This window comes from Fistularia commersonii, chromosome 1 (assembly GCF_037954325.1).
Source record: "Fistularia commersonii isolate RoL2024-O1a breed Wild chromosome 1, RoL_Fcom_v1.0, whole genome shotgun sequence".
NCBI lineage: Eukaryota > Metazoa > Chordata > Actinopteri > Syngnathiformes > Fistulariidae > Fistularia > Fistularia commersonii.
The window spans coordinates 11,964,983-11,979,024 of NC_141284.1; the positions used below are offsets into that span (position 1 = coordinate 11,964,983).

The 14,042-nt window shown below is 40.9% G+C and overlaps 1 protein-coding gene across 1 annotated transcript; it reads left to right on the forward strand.

The window, feature by feature from the left end:
- The first annotated feature begins 10,351 nt into the window (after positions 1-10,351).
- Positions 10,352-12,934, forward strand: cln8 (CLN8 transmembrane ER and ERGIC protein). Its single transcript, XM_086148043.1, has 3 exons — positions 10,352-10,490; positions 10,852-11,473; positions 12,058-12,934. The coding sequence occupies exons 2-3, from the start codon at positions 10,916-10,918 to the stop codon at positions 12,382-12,384; spliced, it is 885 nt and encodes a 294-aa protein (XP_086004169.1). The 5' UTR covers positions 10,352-10,490; positions 10,852-10,915; the 3' UTR covers positions 12,385-12,934.
- Positions 12,935-14,042: the final 1,108 nt, after the last annotated feature.

Below are 14,042 nucleotides of genomic sequence, written 5' to 3' on the forward strand. Positions count from 1 at the left end.
GGTGGATAGTTCTTCTCAAAATCTTGTTATGGCAACTGGAGTTGAGTTTCTTCCCAAAAAGGCGTTTCATCTGTCATCCGAGAGGCTTCTTCAGTTATTTTCTAACTGATCTCAAGTCCAGTTGCCACAAAAATATTTTGAATAGAATTAACCATAACCTTGATGATTGAGAACCTTTATAGAGATGGAACATAGTCACTGTAGTTTATATATTAAGTATGGTATCACTCCAGCATAACCCACAAGAAAATTGGCCACAACAATCCTCCATTTAAGTGTCTCTAATACTAAATGAAAAAGGCAGTTCACCCATTTTCTTGTTCATCCATCTACAGTAGTTAATTTTTTTTTGCCGCAACATCTGAACTTAAAAATAGATTAGGGTTTTTCCCTCTTGTGATGTTTGAAAAGGAAAAGAAAGAAAAAGGATGTGAAAACTCAGCAGAAAAAAGGCTTCCCAGAAATCATAACCTGGTAAATTAAGATAATCCACTCACTTAAATCTCAGCACTTTTATGACAATCCCACTTTTAAATGTACTACACCCCCACCAGGCCACATGAACTATTTGTGACATAGTCTGTGGATTATCTTGATTAACTGGACCATGAATGCTTTAGACCCAAATTTCTCTTGAGTGTGTCATTTTTTGCTGTCAGTATCAGAGAAGGGCTTCAGTCCATTTTTAGACAAGGCAAATATCTCCAGACAATATTTTAGTTTTGAAATAGATAGCCATTTAAAAACATATACAGATAATGCCTCTGTGTAAGGCCTTTTGCATTTCGATGTCATTGTTAGTCATAAATGCAACATGCAATCAGGGATTGAGTCAGTCAGAGTTTTTAAAAATATGAGCTCACTTTCCTAATGCGAAGGGAGAGAAAGAAATGTCTGTCAGTCAAGCCCACTTTCCAAATGCTCTTGAAGTCATGGACAGAAGTAAAATCAACACAAATGATGAATTTCACACATTTTCTTTTTCATTTTCTGTTTTTCACGTGTTAAAGTCTTTATTTTAATTTATTCAAACTTCCATGTTGTGTCATTTTTTTTTCGTTGTAGCAGTTGTCTCTTCAAAATCCTGTAACAAAGGCTTTCTGTTAGCGCCTGTCATGCTCCAGAATACAGACAGACACAAACTGGTCAGCTATAAGACAAGTACCTTTTGGTTTGTTTGTTTGTTTTCACCCATGTATTTCAATTTCATTAACTGAGCACATTAAGCAAGGCACTTGAAAAAATTTTTGTATTAATAGGGATGATTTAGTCCATCAGTCTTCATTTTGTGCAGCCTAATTGTCCAGTTACACTTTGTGCATCATGAAGTGTAAGGCTGCCTCCTATTGGATTTCAGTGCTTTACTCATCCAGTGGTCAATAAAATTGGATTTACCTCTTGAAAGTTTATTAAAGATGTGCCTTAATGTGCTCTCTTAAATAGTTGTATTTGCTTTGTTAGGGTTCATTATTTCTGATTGAATTTAACACATCACTTCTCCTTTGGGTGGCACAGTTAGCGCTTCGGCCTCACAGCACGAAGGGCTTGGGTTCCATGCCGACAAAGGGACCTTTCTTTGTGGAGTTTGCATGTTCTCCCCGTGTCTGTGTGGGTTTTCTCCTGTTTCCTCCCACAGTACAAATACATGCTGCAGGTTAATTGGCAAGATTGCCCGAGTGAATGGTTGATATGACTGGTGACCAATACATGGTGTACTTTGCCCGATGACAGCTGAGATAGGCTACCGCAATCCTTGTGCAGGATAAGTGGCAGACAATGGATGGACTTCTCCTTTTACTTTCTGGGAGAGGTTGTGTAAGTAATAGGTTTGGTTGGACTTAGTTGTTAATATTAGCTTTTTACAGATTATTGAAAGATTATAGACATATGGGAACTCATTTCATTTTTCATTTCCATTTGCTCAGATAATCAAATTCTGAAAAAGGGTTGGCATGTTCTGCCCTGTGTCACGAATTTCCTTCTGGTTCGCTGGTTACTACCCACAGTTACTGTATACATTACACATACATTAGGTTAACTGGAAAACTGTAACGCCATGATGTCCTTGACTAGAGGATCAGCAAAATAGATGATACAGTAAATGACTTCTTTTTTTTAATTTGGGTCTTACTTTAACTTCATTTGAACTGCTTCATAAGATGCATCTATTTTAATTATCATTACTGATGCAGGTTGGAAGAGAACACAATCCTGTGATGACTAATCTCTCAGAAGAAGTCCATCCAGCGTGTCCTTGTTCTTCCCCATGGCCTCCTCCCAGGTGGACACTCCCGGAATATGTCCCCCAGGAGGTGTCCGGGGGGTATCCAGACCAGGTGCCTGAGCCCCCTCATCTGACTCCTCTCTATGCGGAGAAGCAGTAGCTCTACCGTGAGCTCCTCCCAGACAACCGAACTTCTAAGGGAGAGTCCAGCCATCCTGTGGAGAAACTCATTTCGGCCGCTTGTATCCGGGATCTCATTCTTTCGGTCACTACCCACAGCTCGTGACCGTAGTTGAGGGTAGGAGCGTAGATCGTCCGGTAAATTGAGAGCTTCTCCTACTGGCTACGCTCCCTCTTCACCACAACAGACTGGCACAGAGTCCACATCACTGCATCCATCCTCAATCCTTCCCTCACTTGTGAACAGGACCTTGAGATACTTGAACTCCTCCACTTGGGGCAGGACCTCTTCTGCAGCCCAGAGTGGGCATTCCACCTGTTTTAGGTTGAGCACCATGGTCTTGTGTTTGGAGGTGCTGATCCTCATCCCAGCCATTTCCCACTCTCCAGTGAACCACTCCAGTGAAAGCTCGAGATCATGGCCTGATGAAGCCAACAGAAACACATCATCTGCAAAAAGTAGACTCAATCCTGTGGCCATCAAACCAGATCCCCTCAAAGCCCTGGCTGTGGCTAGAAATTCTGTCCATGAAAGTTATGAACAGAATCAGTGATAAAGGCCAGCCCAACTCTCCAGTCCAACCCTCACCAGAAACAGATCCGACTTACAACTGGCAATGCGGACCAAGCTCTGATACGATCATACAGGGACCAAACAGCCCGTATGATTGGGTTCGGTGCCCCATATTCTCGGAGCACCCCCCCACTGGATTGCCCATGGGACATGGTCGAATGCCTCTTCCAGATCCACAATAAACATGTAGACTGGTTGGGCAAACTCCCATGCCCCCTCCAGGACCCTGCCAAGGGTATCAAGCTGGTCTTACTCATTTTAAGTTGTTTCAACAGGATTGAGAAGGTCTTGGAAGTATTCCTGCTACAGATCTACAATGTCTCGAGTTGAGGTCAGCAGCACCCTGTCTCACTGTGCACAATGTTGACGGAGCACTTCTTTCCCCTCCTGAGCTGCCGGATGGGGGACCAGAATCTCCTCGATGCCCACCAGAAGTCATTCTCCATGGCCTCCCCAAACTCGTCCCATGCCTCAGTTTTTGCCCTGGCAACCACCGAAGCTACATGCCACTTGGCTTGCCGGTACCCGATAGGACTCCTTCAGTTTGACAGCATCCCTCACTGCTGGGGTCCACCACTGGGTTCGAGGGTTGCCGCCTTGACATGCGCCGACCGCCTTACGGCTGCAGCTCCAATCTCCCACCTCGACAATTGTATTAGAAGAAGTAAATATATTAAAATTTTTCAGCTTTATCGTCAATTCTGTGCATTTGTGTTTGGGGCTGATTTGCTGTAGACTGGTCACACAAGCCATGGCTTGATGGCCCGTTGCTATTTGGGGGCAAAAGAGTGACTGACAGTATATATATGTCCTAAATCAAAGAATCCCACATCAGAAATAACACCCCATTTTGATTGCAGATTTATCCATAAAATCATACAATTCATAGAAAGGGTTATAATCCAACACGAGATAGTAGTGAGGGCTGTTAAACATCAGATATAGCACAGCGGTCTTGTTTTACTCTGTCTAAATGACCCTATTTAAAAGAAAAAAAAAATTGAAAAAATGAAAGCATGCTGTATTTTACTGAAAAGTGATGATGTAAGAGATGATGAAGAAGATTTTGATACCATCTTTATTATATAAAAAGTCTTTATTAAAAAAAGCATGACACTTAAACAACTGACTCTCATTTTTCTCTGCACTTTACATGCCGATACATTCTCCCAATGTAAATGTATCCCTCGATCTGTGTATCTTACAGGGTTATATAGCTCCGTCTCTGGACATTTGTCTCTGGTTGTCTGGTCTTATGCATAAAGAGTACTTTTCAGTTGATTAGGATGGGTGTTGATTCTCCAAGACGAGGAATAATGATAAATTTGTTGACTCAGACCATTTGTAGCAGTTCAAATACCTCATTGCATTTTTACTCATTTAAATTATTATATAGTTAGGAAAGTTAAGAAATAGTTCATTTTGGAAATTAAAAAAAATCTTAATTTTCCTTGAAATGCTGAATCTGTCATTTGTCAGGGCTGAGACTGTGGTGCCAGGACATTTCAGTGTCTTGTCAACATATTAAAAAGCAGTATATAAAATTTTACACACTCTCTGGGTGGCGCAGTGGTTAGTGCTTCCATCTCACAGGAAGAAGGACCCTGGTTTGAGTCCCAAAGAAGGGCTTTTTGTGTGGAGTTTCCACACAAGAATCAGAAGGATTGAAAATGCATGAACTGATATATATTTATTTGCTATTTATTGCTTATCCTGCTCTTGGGGTTGCAAGGATGCTGGGGCTGCTCCCAGCTGTCTTTTGGTGAGCAGCAGAGTAGAACCTGTATATGCTTATTTTATATGTATTTGTATATACTCTATCTTCACACTGCAAAATTCTTAATCCTTGTTTTACTTCTTGTGAAAGCTGAAAGCTTGTGAAATTATAGGATCAAGCATTTCAAACAATTTTGGTGTTGTAGTTTTTTTTGTTTGTTTTTTCTTGAAATTGGGAACAATGGCTACGAGTGGCAAACAATCACTCTCAGGTTGCAATCTCAGTTTTTTTTTAATTTAAGAATATCTTTATAGATGAAATAGTCATGAAGACAGTAGTCACACTCTGCTGCAGATTTCTCACTTAATATCATACCTCATAAGATATTTGATTAAATAACAAAATAGTGACAAAGTTAATGCTGCCTCAGGGTGGAATGAGCAAGTATCTCCCTGAGCCGGTCCAAAGCCCAGATGAATGCAGAGGGTTGTGTCAGAAAGGAACTCCCTGATAGGGGGAACTTTTGCCAAAACCAAAAAGGCAAATCAAACCAAATAATTTTATACCATATTGGTCGAGGCCAAGGTTACCAATGACCGCCATTGGTCCCGATGACCTACAGGGGACCAGTGGAAGCTGGGGTACTGTGGGTCATAGAAGGAGAGGAGGAAGGTGTCTTTTGAAGCTGAGAGAGAAGAGGAAAGGCAAGAGTCTGGGACTGAGAGTAGGGACCTTGAATATCAGGAATACGGCAAGAAAAGGAGGGGAGTTGGTCAACAGAGCGTGGAAAGGTAGCAAGGCTAGAAGCTTAGGAGCAGGCTTTAAGTTGTACTAAAATGGTACAGACAGGGAGAGAAATGGGGTAAGGGTTATGTTAAAGGAGGAGTTTGTGAGAAATGTTCTGGAGGTAAAAAGAATGTCTGATAGACCTATGATTCTGAAAGTGGAAATTGAAGGAGTGATGTTCAATGCTGTTGATGGCTTTCCCCCGCAGGTGGAATGTGAGTCAGAGGAGAAGTTCTGGAATGAGTTAGATTAAGTGATGTAGAATATCCCCAGAGATCAAAGAGTGGTAATTGGTGCAGACTTCAATGGGCATGTTGGTGCAGGATATAAAGGGGAGGAAAAAGTGATGGGCAGATTTGGTATACAGGATAGGAACACAGGGACAGATGGTGGTAGACTTTGCAAAAAGGATGGAAATGGCTGTAGTGAACACTTTTTTCCAGAAAAGACAGGAACATAGGGTAACTCATAAGAGCAGCAGTAGGATCATGCAGGTAGACTACATCTTGTATAGACGAGGAAACCTGAAAGAGATCAGTGACTGCAAAGTAGTTGTAGGTGAGAGTCTGGCCAAACAGCATAGGATGGTGGTTTGTAGGATGACTCTGGTGACAAGGAAGATCAAGAGGAAAAAGGCAGAGCAGAAGACAAAGTGGTTGAGACTGAGAAGGGAGGAGTGTTGTATGGTTTTCAGTAAGGAGTTGAGAAAGGCTCTGGGTGGTCAGGGAGAGCTTCCAGATGATTGGATAACTACAGTTAATGTTATCAGGGAGACAGGTAGGAGAATATTTAGTGTGTCATCTGGAAGGAAAGTAGACAAGGCGGCTTGGTGGTGGAATGAGGAAGTGCAGGAGTACATACATAGAAAGCGGTTAGCAAAGAGGAAGTGGGACACTGAGGGGACTGAAGAGAACAGACAGGAGTACAGGGAGATACAACGTGAAAGTAAAGATAGAGGTAGCAAAGGCAAAACAAAGGGGGGTACGATGACGTGTATGCTCAGTTGGAGAGTAAGGAGGGAAAGAAAGATCTATACAGGCTAATGAAACAGAGAGATATAGATGGAAAGGATGTACAGCAGGTTTGGGTGATTCAGGATAGAGAGGGAAATGTATTGACAGATGCTAGAAGAGTGATGGGAAGATGGAAAGAGTACTTTGAAAAGCTGATGAATGAGGAAAATGAAAGAGAGGCAAGGGTAGAAGAGGTGACCATTGTAGACCACAAAGTAGCAGAGACTAAGGAAGAAGAGGACTAAGAGTGGAAAGGCAGGTTGGTCCTGATGATATACTGTACCTGATGATTGGTGTGGAGTGTTTAGGAAAGGCAGCAGTATAGTTAGAGATTATTCAACAGCATCTGAGAGAGTGAGAAGATGCCTGAGGAATGGAGAGGAGAATTGCAGCAACTAAAGAGGGATAAAGTTGATGAGCCGTACAAAGATGTTATGGGAAAGAGTAGTGGAAATTTGACTGAGCGCATAAGCCAGCATTTACGAACTGAAGTTTGGCGCCATGCCTAGAAAGAGTACTACAGATGTAGTATTTGCTTTGAGAATGCTAATTGAGAATTACAGAGAAGGCCAGAGGGAGCTGAATTGTGTTTTTGTAAAACTAGGAAAAGCATATCATCAGGAGAGCTGGGTCTGTCCTGGGAGTGGAGCTGGAGTCTGTTGTGCAGGTTTCAGAGAGGAGGATGATGAGGAAGCTCCACAGCATCATGGACAACGTCCATCACCCCCTGCATGCCACGTTGATGTCCTGTCGGAGCTCTTTCAGTCGTAGACTGATACCACCAAAGAGCTCCACTGAACGCCACAGGAGGTCTTTCCTACCTGAGGCTATCAGACTTTTTAATTCCTCTTCCCTCAGCCGCAGGGAATCTTCAATCTTTGTAGTTACTGCTAACAGTTAAGACAATTCATATTTCATTATATTTCTTATTCTTCCTCCTTTCTACTATTATCTATTACTGTTATGTTTTTTACTTGAAACTCTGGCACAACAATTTCCTTTGGGATTAATAAAGTTGTTCTCATCTCTCATCTCATCTCCTCTCATATGACAGAGTGCCAAGAGAGGAGCTCTGGTATTGTATGAGAAATTTGTGATCTGTCGTGAGAGCAGAGAACAGGTTGAGGACAATCTAGAGAGATTGAGGTATGCTCTAGAAAGGAGAGGAATTAAAGTTAGTCGCAGACAGAGCATATATATGTGAATGAGAGGAGCCCGGGTGGAATGGTGAGGCTACAGGGAGTGGAGATCAAGAAGTTGGAGGATTTCAGGTACTTGGGGTCAACAGTCCATAGCAGCAGGGAGTGTGGAAAAGAGGTGAAGAGATGGGTTCAAGCAGGTTAGAATGGGTGGAGAGAAGTGTCAGGGGTACTGTGCGATAGAAGGCTCAGCCAGAATGAAAAGAAAGGCGTACAAGACAGTGGTGAGACCAGCAATGCTGTATGGCCCAGAAGCAGTCACAATGACAAAAAGACAGGAGGCAGAGCTAGAGGCTGCAGAGATGAGGATGAGGATGGTTCTCTTTGGGTGTAATCAGGGTGGATAGGATCAGGCATGAATCTATCAGAGGAGCAGCACAGGAGAGAATGTCAGAGAAACCAGACTGAGATGGTTCGGTCATGTACAAAGGAGGGATAGTGAATATATTGGTAGACAGATGCTGGCATTGGAGCTGCCAGGCATGAGGTCTTGGGGAAGACCAAAGAGAATATTTATCGACATTGTGAGAGAGGATGATAAGAAGGTAGTTGGTGTGAGAAAGGAGGATACAGAGAATAGGGATAGATTGAGAAGGTTGATTTGCTGTGGCGACTCCCGGAGGGAAAAGCCGAAAGGAGAAGAAAAACAACAGCAAATAGTGATACATAATTGGAGGTCAAGGTCTCAGTTCAGCCAGAATTGTGTAAGTCACTGCCAACAAGAGCAGGACAGATGAAGAACTTCTATAGATATTTGAGATATCCTGTCAGATGCAATCCTGCCAAACTGCAACCACAGACAAATTTTAAGTTGTATTTGGTCAGTAGAATCTTGAGGGAAATATGAAATTCTAACAACAATCTCTTGTTTATCACCTCTGCTTGTCGAAAATATTTTCATACATATATGTAACCTGAATTGTTAGAACAACTGGGAAAATGGTAAGAAACCACTTATAAAGTTTGGGGCTTACTTAGTGGCCATTGTTTTGTTTATTTCTGGTTAACTATTAGTAGAGACATCATTTTTGTCATCTTTTTGCTGATTACAACTGTTTGCTTACCCAGCGTGTCTTTTTTCAAAACTGCTCGTAATGATGAAACACATTGGTATACTCATACTGCAAATCTGCATATCTACAATCAGTATCTGTTAGTATAAACAAGCTCTGCAAGCTGTTGCAGGTGCATCCTCACACACGTTTTGGTGTGCAGCAGTTGTGTCATTATCGTAGTCCAAAAGCTTGGTAAAATCTGTTCATATAATTGTCTACTCACGCACCAACTGTGTGTGTTATATACAGTATGACTGATCAGTGTTTGCAGGAGGTAGCATGTTGGTTGAAAAGCAAATCTTGACCTCAGGGCAGAAATTTGTTACTATTGTCAATTTACAACATAATATCATACTGTATATCAAACACAGCAATCGTGATTCCTCCAGCGTTTATGATTTCATCTCATTATCTAGAGCAGTCCGTGTGACCCTGGGGAACATGCTTTTTTCGCCGTACTAGAATAAAGTGTAATTGCACATCCACTACAGTAGTGAGCAGTGGCGCTATCATTGTCAGAGTGTGCGCAGGGAGTATTAGCTCTATGGTGTAGGGTTTTTCTTTAGCACCGAGCAGGCGATATGAAGTGCAGTTAATAAACCCTCAAGAAATGACATGACTTTTTTTTAACGGGAATATAAAGAAAGACGGAGAGAGGCGAAGATAACAAGACAAAAGAAAGTCACCCAAAAGCGAAGACGAGGAAATATGACAAAGCGCATGTAGCGCTTGGCTTTGCCGTGACTACAGTGGCAGACGAGGAAAAAACTAAAAACAATGTTAACCCTAGAACGTCGGGTGATTTTCACCCACAAAATTCTTGTCATGTGATTTTCATTGTGTTACCATTGTCTGAGTTTTATGGGTCCTTGGGTAGCTGTAGGCTGCCCACTGGTGTTATTATTTGTATGTTTGTGTCCCTCCCCCCATCGGCCCATCTATAAATTGATGAAAACTGTATTTTATCCAGGATATTGTATTGGGTAAAATATACCCAACGTTAGCGATGGTGTTACTTATTTTAACGTTAGAGTTCTAGGGTTAATAAAGTTATTCTTTGTTGTAAGTTGAACTATATTTCTTCCTTATTTTTTTAATGTTAATAAGGATATAATTTATGCAGCGGTGTACTTATAATAGCTTTATAGACAAATGATATTATTTGTAGTCACGGCGGTGAGTGGGGGGGCGCGAATTGTTTTCTTCTTGTTGGGGGGGGGCGTAACAGAAAATAATTGAGAAGCACTGATCTAGAGGGATCTAAAATTAGCTATATGCTCGTGGCCACACTGTCACATGGTTAAGCATCACAGATATAACATTTATTGAATAGGTCAAATTGCGTTTTAGTTAAAATTATATTAGGTTATCATTTAATTACATTTTATGTCTGTCTTTATGTCTCTTCTCTTCCAGAGAAGAGGGCGTGTTGAGGACCATGACTTTCCCTTTAAATCCCACGAAACTAGAAGCATGTCTTTTTACAATACAGTACTACAAATATGGTAACTGATTCTGTTTGTGAACTTCCATTTTGGCCAATGGGCCGCTCTGTTATTCTTTTTTTTTTGGCGGCATCGACCAATGATATGTCAATGAGTCAATGTGGGCGGGACTTCCGGTTTGTTGATCACATGAACAAATTGAAGTCCTATGATGTGCTTACCGCTGTGGAAAGAAACAGGAACAAAGTGTTCACTTTGGGAAACACTTCTCTTTAAAGAATAGATACCGGATTGTCGGTAGGTTATTGCTCTATACATCTCTGAAATGTTGTGTTTATCATTCCGTCCTAAGTTATATGGAAGCTATTTCCGTGCTAACATTTCGCTGCCATCGCGGGGGAGTAACTGCCTCGTCTTGTTCCAGGGAGGTTTAACAAAAGAATGATTTTATAAACCTAACAAAATTAGAAACGTAAGTCGAAATGAATGGTTTTATAAACCTAACAAAATTAGAAACGTAAGTCGTTTAAGTACACATGCGTGCTTTTGATAAGGAATACAAGTTATTAACTCTGGATTAAGGAAATATAGCTTGAATAAATGTAACTTTTGCTCTGTTATCTATGGTGTTTATATCTGTATATCTCTTGGTTCACAGGTGACATACGCATTCATCATGCCCGTAGCACAAAGTGAGCTTCATTAACCTACTTTCAAACACCATGATTCCAGGGCAGGAGACCAACCAGCTGCCTCCTTCAGATGCCCCACCCCAGCCTAGTGCAGTATACTTTCTATGGGAGCATCGTCTCCAGCTGATTGGCAGCGGATTTGCTTTCTATTCAATTATATTCCTCTTTTCGCACCTGCTGTCAAGAGTATTATCCTGTACCTACCAATCCTTGCCAGCTAAGGAGAAAGTCTTCTGGAACCTTGCAGCAACTCGTGCAGTGTTTGGCATCCAGAGTATAGTTGCAGGCCTCTGGGTACTGACTAAGAACTCAGTGCTAACCAGGGACAGAGTAAGGGGACAGGAGGACTGGTCGTGGTTTAATGTTCTTACTGCCACAGGCTTCTTTGTTTTTGAGAATGTGGCACTACATGCCTCCAATATAGTGTTCTCATCCTTTGACCTTCCCCTGGCAACACATCACTTCTTCGCCTTGTCATGTTATACGGGAACGATAGTGTGTGACTCTATGGGCCACTTCCTGCCGATGGTCACGTTGCTGCTGGAGATGAGTACCCCATTTACCTGTATATCCTGGATGTTACTGAAGGTGGGCATTCCATTGTACATAAAAGTACATGTCATCACTCAAAAGTAATTTCTGTCAAACTGCTGGTATTGAATCTGTTTTTTTTGACAAAAGTAGATACATAAAATTGCATAATTTTTTTCTTTGCCTAACGTTTCACATATTTTGGGTAGTTTCTCACCTTTTTTATTTACCTCATTTGGTTATAGCCTTTCATTTTTTGTTGTTTTTATTACTATGTCATCACATATTGACTCATGGCATTTCACATTATTGTGAAAATCATCATGGGATTTTATTGATATTTGGTAATGAGCTTCTTCTCCTTTCGGCTTTTGCCTTCAGGGGTTGCGACAGGGAATCAACATTCTCTATCTAACCCTATTCTCTATCCTCTTCTCTAATACCAACTACCTTCATATCCTGATGATTAGTAATGAGGAATTTGCTTAATTTATGAATGAATTTATGAATATTGTAGAAACACAAAGTTCAGGTGATCTTTCTCTGTTTTGATCTTATAAGTTGCAAAAAAACAGAACAAATGTTTGGGAAAAAAGTGCATATCCTTGTTCATTGTTGTCTCCTTTTCTCTTTGTGTCTAGGCTGGATGGGCCCAAAGCCTGTTTTGGAAAGCCAATCAGTGGGTTATGATCCACATGTTCCATTGTCGCATGGTGCTCACATACTACATCTGGTGGGTGAGCATAACCCACTGGAGAGAGATCAATGCCCACGTGGCCCTGCCCCAGCGCCTTCTCTTCTTTACAGGCCTGACTTTGCTCACATTTGTAATCAACCCTGTTTGGACGCACAAGAAAACCATGCAACTGCTCAACCCTGTGGATTGGAACTTTGGAAATAAGACCGTTCCTGTGAATACTTGCTCAGAGAGTCAGTCTGAGGGTCCTGTCAAACCCCATGCCAGCTAATGGGAAGTCAAGGTAGTTGGTTCCTATCAGACTACTTGAATTTTAGTTGTATGAGTAAAACTTACTGGTGAGTCTTAATGCTCTGGGGTACCCTATAGATTAACTATCTAGATGGTTTTCCCTCTTAACTTAAAACGGGATTTTACTAAATGAGTGATAATTACCATCTCATGGTATTATTTTGCAGTAGACAGCTAAATTACCTTAGTTCAGAAGTGCTTGTTATGTCAGCCATAGGAATAATTTATGCACATTTAGAGATCATGAAAATAACAATATTATAACCTAAAAAAATCTAGAAATAAGAATTAGTTTTGGCAGGCCTACAGCAAGTCAAGTATTTATTTGTTACCTCAAAAGATGAATTTATACACAGAGCAAACAGAACATTTCTCTTCCTAAGATTGAAGTTTTGTAAATTTTTGGATAAAGTGAAACTTTGGCTTGCTTGATGTCCAGGTAATCTATAACACATTGCCCTGGCTTAGAGTTATGTGGTCAATGAGGACATGTCTGCAGTTGTAAATATATTCTTCACTGTTGAAATGTACCAGGGATATTTGTTTTTCTTTTAAGCTTTCACCTTGACATTTTTTGCATAATCTGAGTAAAATATCACTTTCCTGCACATTTTGGTTAATTATTCACTGTAAGACAGGGGTGTCAAACTCAAATACACAGTGGGCCAAAACTCAAAACTGGGACAAAGTCGTGGGCCAACATTGATATTTGTTTAAAAAAAATCTTCCTCCAGATATAACAATGAACCTTTTCATATGGACCCAAACAAGTTTTGCTTAAAAACTAAATATGGAAGAATGGCATAGCTTAATACTACAGTACAATATATAACTTAATATTGCACACATGCAAAATCCTGTTTTCTGCCTAGGTAGCAGGGTGCCATTATCAGCATAAGGTCGCTATGAGTACTGTACACAGAGGTCAGAGCATTTGTAGGTCCTGCTGTGATTTCGTGCCAAAACACCAACAGAAAATTCTGGGATTTGTAGAATTAGCGGTTCATGCACTGTAGACTATCCCCGGCGAGCCAGCTCTAATCGTCATTTGGTATGGCTTTGCAGGCCAAATATAATTATATTGTATTTGGAGTTTGACATCTATGCTGTAAGATAACAGTGATTAAGATCAACTTCATTGTTACCCATTCTTTTGTCACAGCAGCGTAACAGTTATAGTATCAATAAATATGAATATAAATAGAGAGACAAATGGAAGATAGCGAAATACACCCACAAATAAATAGACAGCAGACCTTGGTACTGCTCAATGTCATTGTTGATGCATCCAATGATGGAAGTCATCGGAGAACTTCTGGAGGTGGCAGGAACTGGAGCTGTAACTTCTGGAGGTAGCAGGAACTGAGAGACGGAATTTTAAAGAGCCAAAGATCCTCAAATCATAACCTTGGTCTTCACGAACTCAAATTGCCTAATTTTAAGCACTTAAGTATGCGATTTTTTTCAACCTGAGAGCGATTAGGATCACATAATACTTTCTGATTCCATTGGGGAAATTAGAGTGTTACAGCAGCACAGGGCAAGAGGACAGGTATCAAAAGACATTATGGTTAATAAATTGGTTATAGATATAAGCAGCCACAATAAAAGGGTAAAAATAGATAAGCTACTACACAA

Bases quoted from the DNA above. Each gene is read 5' to 3' on its own strand.
- cln8 (XM_086148043.1), top strand. From the start codon at position 10,916: ATGATTCCAGGGCAGGAGACCAACCAGCTGCCTCCTTCAGATGCCCCA. The intron at 11,474-12,057 runs GTGGGCATTCCA...CTTTGTGTCTAG, and splicing joins TATCCTGGATGTTACTGAAG to GCTGGATGGGCCCAAAGCCT.